This window comes from Pteropus vampyrus, unplaced genomic scaffold (assembly GCF_000151845.1).
Source record: "Pteropus vampyrus isolate Shadow unplaced genomic scaffold, Pvam_2.0 Scaffold417, whole genome shotgun sequence".
NCBI lineage: Eukaryota > Metazoa > Chordata > Mammalia > Chiroptera > Pteropodidae > Pteropus > Pteropus vampyrus.
In genome coordinates this window covers 220457-231533 of record NW_011889198.1, presented here as the reverse complement: position 1 = coordinate 231533, position 11077 = coordinate 220457, and the positions used below count along the sequence as shown (strand labels likewise).

At 47.7% G+C, this 11077-nt stretch overlaps 1 protein-coding gene across 1 annotated transcript in view; it reads left to right on the top strand.

The window, feature by feature from the left end:
• DNAH3 (dynein axonemal heavy chain 3) overlaps positions 1 to 11077 on the top strand; it is a 149540-nt gene that overhangs the window by 42242 nt on the left and 96221 nt on the right. Inside the window, exons 19-21 of the mRNA XM_023523811.1 lie at positions 1422 to 1633; positions 5210 to 5301; positions 9235 to 9349. Coding sequence (XP_023379579.1) covers positions 1422 to 1633; positions 5210 to 5301; positions 9235 to 9349 — 419 coding nt within the window. The remainder of the gene's footprint in view (positions 1 to 1421; positions 1634 to 5209; positions 5302 to 9234; positions 9350 to 11077) is intronic.

The window sequence follows — 11077 nt, the reverse complement described above, 5'->3', positions numbered from 1 at the left end:
TCCCACAACTTTTGATGTTATATTATCATTTTTCTTTAGCTCAAAGTACTTTTTTTATTTCCCTTGAGATTTCTTCTTTGACCCATGTGTTATTTAGAAGTATATTGTTTAATTTCCAGGTATTTTGTTATTTTTGTATTATATCTTTTTGTTACTGAATTTTTATAAAAGTGAAAATCCTTGCCTATTCCTGATCTTAGGGAAAAAATATTTCATTTTTTTACCATTAATATAATGGTTTTTCTTGGTTTTGATTTGTATTTTAAAACCACTTTATTGCAGTATGATTGACATGTAAAAAGCTGTACATATTTAGTGTGTATGAAAGTCTAATGCTATTGTAGGTTTTTCATAGGTGCCCTTCATCAGACTGAGGAAGCTCTCCTCTATTTCTAGTTTGTTAAGAGGTTTTTTATCATAAATGATATTGAATTTTGTCAAATGCTTTTTCTGCATCAGTTGACATTATCATGTGATTTTCTTTGTTTAGACTTAATATGGTTGTTTGATTTCCAAATATTAAAAACCAGCCTTGCATTCCCACAATAAACATACTTGGACATGGTGTATTATTCTTTTCACACATTTCATAGAAGTCATGCACATTTCTTCTTCTTTAAAAAATTTTGAATTTTTGCTTGCTAAACAAAAACATTGGGTTGATGAAGCATGTTACTAATTAATGAAGCTATATTAAGTCTCAGCCACTCTGACAGAAAAAATGTTCTTGAGTAAACATCATGATGCAGAAATTAATCAGTTAACATCATGATGCTAATCTGAAATATCGAAGGGAAAGGAAGGAGCAGCACGAAAGATTTTACTGAATGTGAAACCCCAATGCTAAAGGATCCCCATAAAAGAAAGGGAGAAGGACATTAATATTTTGGAGCACTTTTTTTAAATGAGGTGTCATTCTTTGTTTTTAAAATAATCTCTTTTTAAATAATTGCGAGCTTACAGAAAAGTTGTCAGAACTGCACAGAGAACTCTCGTATCTCCATCGCTCACGTTCCCCAGGTGCTGATTTCACAGCATCTCTGGAGCACCTTTTAACATTTCTATAACAGCATCCACAACCCACAGTAACGATCGATGTCCCTATCTGCATGGCAGTGTATGCTGGGCATTACGTTAGCCACTGCACTTATCTCGCTGTATGTTCACGGCCACCCTCCAAGGCCTCCATTAGTACCCTTGCATCACAGGCGATGCTGTTGAGGCTTTGAAAAGTTCCGTAAGCATGCCCAGGCTTTCACTAGCTACGTAGAAGTGGCAGATCCAGACCCAACTGCAAAGCCCATGCTTGTTCCAATATCCATACCAGGGGCCCACTTCTAAGCACTGGGCATTAAAGATACTCGTCACTGACATTTCCTTGGCGGTCCGACCTTTCCCTCACCCCATCTCTTCCATTCCAGGGCCCCTCTTTCTACTGAACGCCGAGGAAATCGCAGAGGAAGTCGGGAACATGTGGAGGACGATCTATAAACTGACCAAGACCTTAGCCGATGTGCCGGCGCCCCGGCGCCTGGCGGAGAACGTGAAAGTCAAGATCGACAAGTTCAAGCAGCACCTCCCCATCCTCACCATCTCCTGCAACCCGGGAATGAAAGACCGGCACTGGCAACAGGTCCCTGTCACCGTCCTGCGTCCCGGCAGCCCTCTGGGAGGCGGGAACCGTTGCTGGCTCAAGCTTTTCTGTTTGCGGCCCAGGCGGGGCGTAGGGAGGGTGCCAGCCTCTTGGAGGCCGGGAGTGGCTGGGGGAAGGGATGAGCAGCCACCTCTGCACGTGAGCAGGTCGACCCTTCTCTTTAGGGACCCCCGTTGCGTGTGGTTGAGTACCGTTCCAGCCTGTGACCACAGAGGCTCTCTCAGTCTGCTCTGGGTCTTAAAGGGTGATGATGGTGTTGACTTGCTGTGTTCTTGGACCTAGGCTGTGCTGGACAAAAAGTCACACCTTCCCCCGGGGGCCCCTGACAATGCAGATGACTCCCTCTTGGGCTCCCTAAGGTGTGGAACTTCATCGTCTGGCAGGCTATGTGCAGAAATAGTTGTGCATTCTTCTTTCAGCCATTTGAGTCTATAAATGAGGATGATAAATATCCTCCCTAAAAATAGTTGGGATTTTTATAAAGCAACCAAGTGTGAGGGTGATAAGCATGGTGCGAACACTGGGCAGAAAAAGGAAAACTTCAGTGTGTCTCTATAATAATTATCACATTCGGGGGCCAGTGATGGCCTTGAAATGGCCTCGACCAGGGCATTGCTCCGTGCGCACGTGAGCAGGTCGACCCTTCTCACCTTCTCAGGGGACGTGAGCATCCACAGGCAGACTTGGCCTGGAGTTCTCTCTCGGAACCGTGCACAGGACCGAGGACGTCGTCTCTGGAAGGGCCCGATCTCAGAGCCCACCTGTGACCTTGCGGAGAGAGTGAGCCGAGTGTGGTGGCAGGGAGCACTCTGACCCCCCTGAGGAGACAGAGGTCTCAATTGTGAGACATTCAGGAAGTTCCATACAGGGGAGCTGCTTAGGGTTTCCCAGAAGGCTTTGAAACTCGAGATTATGTCAGCGGAGGAGCGGTCACCTGAGTAGACCTTGGTCTTGAGCTGCCCTAGCGGAGGGGCCTGCACAGGGTGCTGCCCGCTCGGTGCTGGTGGGCGCCTCCCCCATAGGCCTGGCCTGGCTGGAGCTTTGACCAGTTAGAGAGCTGGGGAGGTTGGGTGGTGCCAGGTCTGTCCAGGAGATGGCACTATAGGAAGTGCCCTCATCAGTGGCATTTAAATGGCACTCTAGGAGGCCTTGAAAAGCCATCCCCTCCACCTGGCGCTTCCCCTGTGATTCTCACATGTGGGCACTTGTAAAATCCCAGCCGTTTCTACACTGTCATAATCCTCATTTATAGACTCCCGAGATGGACAGGCTGGGAAAAACACGTTCCTTGGAATTAAAATATCACAACAATGATGGCTGAGACATGTTAAGTACCAGTTACGTACCGACTATGTGCATACTTTATGTGGATTCTCTCATTTCATCCTCCCAGCAAGCCTTTGAAGTAGGGACAATTATTATCTCTGTTTCACAGACAGGAAAACTGTCTTAGATTAAGTTGTCACGGGGCAAGTAATAAGGAAGGAGGGAACGGAATCTAGGTCTCGAAAAGGGAGCAAGAAGCAGCAGAGGCGAGGGAGTGGGTGGCAGGGGGCAGTCAGCCTCAGGCGAGAGTGGGGTGCAGCCTGGGAAAGCAGCTCCAGGGTAATGAGCCCCTCAGCAGGAAGCTCAATGGGCTACATAGTTAAAGGCGGCTTGAAAAAGACAAAGGCCGCCAGATGCACTCGAGGCTGCCCCCGCTCAGAGCCCCTTCCTGCCTGCATTGTCGATCACACTACAGAACCCCCTGTGCCAGCCCCGGTCGAGGAAGCCCTTCTCTGTCCTGATGGCTCACTCAGGAGATCCATTTGCACAGATTCCGGTTCTGGCACTGGGCTTTGCAGGCTCCACCACCTGTAGTGGGTACAGACTTCACTGCTGCCAGCAAAGGAGGTGCTGCTGTGGTTTAAAATAAGGTGGAAACAAGGTGACATTTGACTTTAGGAAGAAACTGCACAGATGAGGAACAAAGCCGGCCCTCTCCGACAGTGCTGCCCAACTGAAATATAACATGAGCATCTATGTGATTTCAAGGTGTATGGTAGCCGCATTTTGAAAAGAATAAACAGGTGAAATAGGTTTTATGAATAAATGTTATTTAACCAAACACATCCAAAATATTATCATTTCAACAGGCAGTCAGTATAAAAATGCTAACGTGATAGCTCACGTTTCTTTAAGTCTTTGAAGCGTGGTGTACTTTGACACTTACGACACCCTTCAGAGCTGGCACAAATCACTTCTCAAGTTCTCAGCTCCACAAGGGGCCAGTGGCTCTGTATTGGACAGCACAGTTCTAGGCTCTTCGAATTGGAAGCACAGATGCTTTGTTAATCTCTATAATTACAAAAGCAGTTTGCGTAATGGAACTACCAATCTGAGTCTTTTTTATGGTCCAAAGACTATGTCATTTAGTCCGAGAGGTGGTCAGTGTGTTGTTCTAAGTTGCAGTTTTAGGTGTTTAAGAGAATGAGAGCCAAAGGCTTGCAGGAGCAGATGTGCAGTCTGCACGGCACAGCTCCAACACATGCTGCTTTGGGCACAACGGTGTGAGTTGTACTTTCTAGTGAGTTGTACTTTCTAAAGTTTCGCAGTGGATACTTTGCACAGCCACGGGGAAGGTCTGTGAGAGCTGCTGGATGAGAGCTTCGCAGTCAGAATTAGATCCAAGTCCCCGCGTGGCCATTTATTAGCTGGATAGTCTTGGACAAGATACTTGATTTCTTTGTCTTAGCTTCCTTATTTGCAAAACGGTAGTAAAGATACATTAGAGCCTTGTCATCTTGTCGGGAGAATGAAATAAGCATCTACGGTTCTTAAAACAGTGCCTGCGACATAGTGAGCCCTCGGTAAATGCTTTTCTCAGTCCTATTACCTCGGAGCTCCTCCAGGTGTCCTCAGAACCCAGGCTGGAAGCCGTTTGGATTCACTGGCTCACTCAGGCTTCCGCTCCATAAATATTTACGGATGCCTGCTAAATGCAGGCCCCAGGAACGGAACAGAACAGAACACGACTCCCATGTCCCAACATTCAGGGGAAGCCCTCCCTCCTTTCCAGCACCCTCGGATCACAGAATTGGGGGTCTGCCTGTCATATGTACTCACCACTTCCTCCGCTTAATCCAGCGAACACTGCAGCTTCTGTCACGGGCCAGGCTTTGCACTAGGCCTCGGAGCCATAAAAAACAAACCAGACACAGTCCCAGCCACAAAGATATAAATTTGCATTGTGCCAAGTGCTGGTAGGATACCAGCCCCCAGTAACCCAGATAGCATGCCCTGTGGGCCCTGGGCTGCTCCCCAGTCCTGAGACCTGCTCCCTCCGATTCCACAGCTGCTAACTACAGGCAGCTATTTAAATTTAAATTAAGTGATGTTAAATAAAATGGAAAAATCAGTCTCTTGGGAGGCACTCGCCAGGGTTTCCAGGGCTAACGGCTGACCACCCGGGGGCTCCAGGAAGGAGCGGTCAGACATAGACCTCTCCATCATGGAAAGTCCAGTGGGCAGCACTCCCTTGAACTGTAAACACTTATTTTCTTCTTTTCTTTGCAGATCAGTGAGCTCGTTGGCTGTGAAATAAAGCCCACGGAAACGACATGTCTCGCAAATATGCTGGAATTCGGGTTCAACAAATTCGTTGACAAGTAAGGCTCCTCCCTTCCTTCAGGAGTTTTTCTGTCAAAGTAGCTGTAAGTCCCCACTACGATATGACTGGTCCCGTAGTGGACTGTTTTTTGTCCCTCTGGTTTAGTGTGATGACCTAAGACTTTTTAGTAATACCTCCTTTTCTGGGGACTCGCTTACTGGTAAAGCTTTCCTTTCTAGCTGCAGAGTTGATAACAGATTATCACTAGAAAATTGAGTCAGAAATTTTCGTTCAAAGGGAAATTGTTTTTTTAAAAGTTCTTTGAACCAGAGCTCCATGCCCAGCCCTCAGTGACTTCAGGCAAAACAATTGAACTTTCCTGGGCCTCAGTTTCTTGTTCTTTAAACAAACAAACAAAAACAAAAAACCATGAAAAAGAGGGCTCTCCCAGCTCTAAAACTCCCTGAAATGTGATCAAAGGAGCGATCTCTTCGCTTGCTGCCCGCCCTTCTCCAAATGCCCCTGGAGATGGTGAGTGAGAATTTGTACTATTTGAATTGTTGTTTGTATTTCTACACTTCCTTCAGGGATATGGGTGGGCAGATGCTGTGCTGCCTGGACCGGGGACCCCTGGGCAGCAGAGTTCAGGTCTAACTTGCACAAAGGGGAGAGGGCGTTCTTCAGGGGGCAGCCTCAGACCAGCAGCATCGACATCACCTGGGAACTTACTAGAAATGTGTGTTCTCAGGCCCCAATCCCAAGCTACTGAATCAGAGATTCTGGGGGTGCGACTTGCAATCTGTCTTTTAGCCAGTCCTCCAAGTCACCTGTGGCATTGCTGCTGAGCCCTTGAAATGCAGCGATTCTGAACTAGATACAGGCTGGGTTTCAAAGACATTAAGGAAAAAAAAAAAAAGGCTAAATGTCTAATAAATTCTAATATTGATTCTGTGTTGACAGACAATATTAGATATATTGAGTTAAAGAAAATAAGTTATTAAAAGCAATCTTATCTGTTTCGTTTCACCCTTTTTCAAGGTAGCGGTTGGAAACTTTAAATGACTTACGTGGCTCCTGTTAGGTTTCTGATGGGCGGGGCTGCTCCCCAGATTCCGATGCATGCCGGAGTCTGGGAACCCCTCCCCGACACGTGGCAGACAGGTCTAATCCAGAGTGCTTCCAGGCCCCCAAAATCTCTCTGCCACCTGAATGCTCCAGTGTTCCCTGTTGGCGTGAGAACGTCCAAACCCAGAGAACGTTTTTATGAGAGCTTACTACAGTTCGAGTCAAACAGAGAACATGCCTAGAAGCTAGATCTCACCAGCCTGAGAAAAATGCTCCCCAGAGTGACAGTTTGCAGCTTCTTTTATGCATTTGGAATTAAGGAGGGAACATAAGGAAGGTGACTGGAAGGTAGGAGAAAGCAGGGCAGGGATGGGACTACTGGATAGTTAACAAAATTATATGCCCCTTTTAAAAATTTTATTTACTTATTTATTTTTCTTATGGCGACATTGGTTAGTGAAATTTAGTAAGTTTCGAGCGAGTGTGATTTCCCTCGAGGGTTTTGAAAAGAGTCATGTCAGAGGTGCCTTAATCTAGATGCACAGAAAGCATGGCCAGGGCCCGCTCACAGCCAAGATGAACCTTCCATGGAGAAGTTACAGGCCGAGGCCGTGACTACCCACCGTGGCCTGCCCAGCTAGGAATTTATGATCAGGTTACCCTGTGAGGTGACTTTCAGCCCCTGGACTTGCCAGATTTATTACAGAGCCCCTTTTCCAACCACACCCCTAATGCCACCATTACTGTCCTTTAAGGGGCAGGCCTAGAGACACTTGCATCTCTACTGAGTCTAGGTTATTTTATTAAAGGGCCTCATTTCCCCCCAAATAAGATGTTCCCAAGAGATACCAGCTGTCAAACATTTATGCCTCACCAAGTGCTTATACGAATTAGCCAACTTACCCATCATGAGAACCTAATGTCCAGAAGCGGCGGTGCCTCGGCCGAGCTGTTTACCTCCGTGTGCCTCAGTCTCCTCTGTCTGCAGAATGGGAAGGAGAACAGCGGCTAGGAGTTAGAGTTGCTAGGAGGATTATGAGATAAGCCCAGTAACCTGAACCGATTTAGCCTTTTCTCAAGCACTACGCCTTAGTGAGGTGTGATGGTCATGGTCCCTTCCCGCCCCCTGCCCATCAGCTACTCGATGCCTCTTTAGCACATTGGCTAAGGTCAGACTTCGACAGACCTTGTGGCCTCCCAAGCTGAGTAATTCCTGCCCTGTGCAGTTATTTGCATAATTATAAGTCACAAGGCGTGTTACCAGCATTTTCTCTTATTTAATTACACCAGCAACCCCTGATATGGGCACATGGGGACCTAAAGACTGTCGGGGGGCCTGGTCACGGCCACACAGCCAGCCTCCGCATCACACTCACCTGGGTTGGCCCTGCCTTTATTAACTGTTCCTTGTTTGCACTCTTATTTTGGTCCTCTCCTAAGAAGGCCATGTTCAGGATGATGGTCATGCTGCTGAGATTCTGTCAGTCATTCTTTGGCATTATCTCTGCTTATCTACCTCCCTGCAGGAGGCTACGTGAGTGTTGTCAGCTCTGTTCAGCTGGCCCTAATTACTCAAACCATGAAACGATTGCGGTGCCCCTTCCGACAGAGGGAGGGGAGCAGGCACCTAGTGGGGGTGGAGTGGGGGTGCAGAGACACCAGATTAGGCATCAGAGGGTTCGGTGTCTGGACTGGTTCCGGTTCCGGCACTCCCCAGCTGCGTGGGAGGCTCTGGACTCTTCACTTACCTCCTCTGGGCTTCAGCTTGCTGACCTGTAAGTAACGACCAGATGGTCTCCTCTGCAGTCAAGGATGCAGCGGAAGAGAATCACCCCTCCTCCTCCTCCTAGGAACTTCGCTTCTCAGTTCTCTGGCCACGCGAAGGTTTAGAACCAGATCTCCACGTGGAAACAAGAAAGGAAGCGATCGGTCTTCCCCTTCTCTCCCTCCCTCCTCCTTTCTGTGGAACAGAGGGTCTATAGACGGGTGATGGGTGAACCCAGCAGCTCAGGAAAACAGGTGTTTTTCTTTAAAAGGTAGGGACAGGAAGTGGAGCAAAAGCCATCACATAAATTAACAGAAGTTCTCAGATCTGAGTAAGAAGTCAGAATAACAATTCTGGAGAAAATAAGGAGTAAACAAAAACAGGAAAAGGAAGTCTTGTTTTAACGGCCTTAAAACAGTGGTTCTCAGCTGAGGACCATTTTCCAACCCCATTTGCAGACATTTTTGATTGCCGTGACTAGCAAGGAGGGGGGATGCGGGAGTCTGCTACTGGCATCTCATGAATGGAGGCCAGGGATGCCACTAAACATCTTGCAATGCCCGGGCGGGCCCCCACGGCACAGAATGGCCCACCCTCTATTAATTTGCTGGGGCTGCTGTAACAAACACTGCAGGCTGGGTGGCTTAAACAACAGAAATTTGTTTTCTCACAATTCTGGAGTCTTGAAGTCCAAGATCAACATGTTGGTTAGGTTGGTTTCTTCTGAGGCCCCTCTCTTTCACTTATAAATAGCTGTCTTCTCCCCGCGTCCCCACGTGGTCATTCCTCTGTGTGTGTGTGTGTGTCCCAACCTCCTCTTTTTACAAGGACACCAGTCAGATTGGATTAGGACCCACCCTAGTGACCTCGTTTGAACTTAAGTGCCTCTTTAAAGACCCAATCTACAAATAGGGTGCCCTAATAGTCTGGGTTAGGACTAAAACACATGATTTTGGAGAGACACAATTCAGCCTGTAACACAGCCCCTAAAGTCACCAGTGCTGAGGGTAAGACACCCTGCAAAAGACTGGCGTCTTAGAGTAGGAGAGTAAACATTTTAGTAAAACGAAGGGCTTCTGCATTTCTCTTAATTTTACTAATGCGTTTTCTGACGCGTTTTCACTGCCGCCTCCCGGGGCTGTCACTGCGTTCTCTTTTTAGACTGGAGCCCATTGGAGCCGCCGCTAGTAAGGAATACTCCCTGGAGAGAAACTTGGAGAAAATGAAGTTAGAATGGGTCAACATGATGTTCACCTTCGTCAAGTACAGGGACACCGTAAGTCTCAGCCGGGTGGCTCGGCCTCCTGAGAGCGGCCCGTTTATTCTGTAGCAGATTACAGAGGGGACTCGTTCAGAACCGCAGCAGAGCTCGCAGAGGAAGGGTCCCCAGCGCTGTCTTTTCCATTCATTTTTCCTGAGATAATAATGGACGTAGAGCATCGTGTTAATTCACGGCGTGGCGACGTGTGGATTTGACACGTTTACCTGTTGCCGTGTGATTGCCACCGTAGCAGCGTTAGCTGAATCGAGTCACGTCATTGTCATTTCTTTTTTGTGGTGGGAACCATTCAGATCTAGTCTCTTAGCAACTCCGGAGTTTTGAGTACGGTCTGGCTGTCTCTCATCGCTCTGCTGTGCTCAAGACTGTTTCCTGCCCCTGCCTCCCTGTGCCAGCCCTCCCTCCCCTGGGCACCACTGGAGGCGTGCATTTTCAAAGGAGAAATGCCTTTTCATTCGGAAAACAAGCTTTCTAGAGCAAAGGAGCTGAGCAAGCCTCCTGAATTAGCATCTCCCAGGGAGGGCTCCCCAGGTCCTTTCGAAGTTTCTCAGAAAAAAAAAAAAGTCCCAATTCATTCTTTCTTACTCCTCCACTCCCAGAATGCCTGGGCATCTGCATTTGTAAGGCATCCCAGGTGTTTCTAATGTGCAATGCACCTGAGAACTAAAACGCTAAAGGGGCCCCCATATCGCCTTCCCACGGGGTGCATGTTATCTTTTTGTGACTTCTCTCCCTCTCCAGTTTCGATAGTACGATGCCTTGATTTCACTTGGATGGGAACTGTAGATGAGCCAGTGGGAGCGGAGAGAACTAGGGGCCTCCCCCAGCAGGGGCCAGACCTCGCTGCTCCCAGCAGATGGGCGCTGCATGACCTGATTAGTTAGATACTCCTAGAGGTTGTTGGGCTGAGAAGTGAAGGCAGGGGACCTGAGAAAGCTCAGTCACACCTGGCAAGACTTCAGTTTTTGACTGATGCGGCGATAGACAAGGATCACCAGCAAGAGAATCAAGGTACCACTTTATTAAGAGCTAGACCTCTCCCCCCGACACACTCACACTCAGAGCTACTGGGAAAAGGTAGATGAGAGAAAACATTCTATCCTAAACTTAACTGACCAGATCAGATATAGGGGTGAAGAAAGTAAAAACGGTAAGAAAGACCAAACCTGCCCTCGTCAGCCTCCTTGCCACAATGGCCTAGGAGGACAAGTGCCATGCACAGGAGCTGACCTTTAACTCACAGAAACCTCAACGATGAGTAAAATATGGCCCAGTAAGTGTATAGGCTGAGGTTCCCAAACTTTCTTGATTCACGGTGCCTTTCCTGTCCTAAGTACTTTTTCATGCTTCCCCTCCCTAGACCAAAAGAAATACCTGACAGCATTTTTTATGAAGTGATGAGGTTCAAACAATAAGTCTTTATGTCTTATTGCCTTACGTTTGTATTTTATTTTTGAATAACTGCAGTTATTTGCTGTGAGTATGCTGCAGTGCCCTAGGGTACCTCGGCATACAGTTTGGGGACCACCAATCCAGGCCCGACCAGTCAGGTGAGCAGCTGGTCCTGCCTGAGGGACAGCAGGAGAGCCAGTGGCCGAGAAGGCCAGAGCTGTTCCTCCCCCACAGATACTAGCTGCAGGTCTGGACTTAGGCCATATTTGATTTCTGCAAAGGGACTGGAAAACGTGTCATTTGGAACATTTTCAAGGAAGAAAATAGAAATTC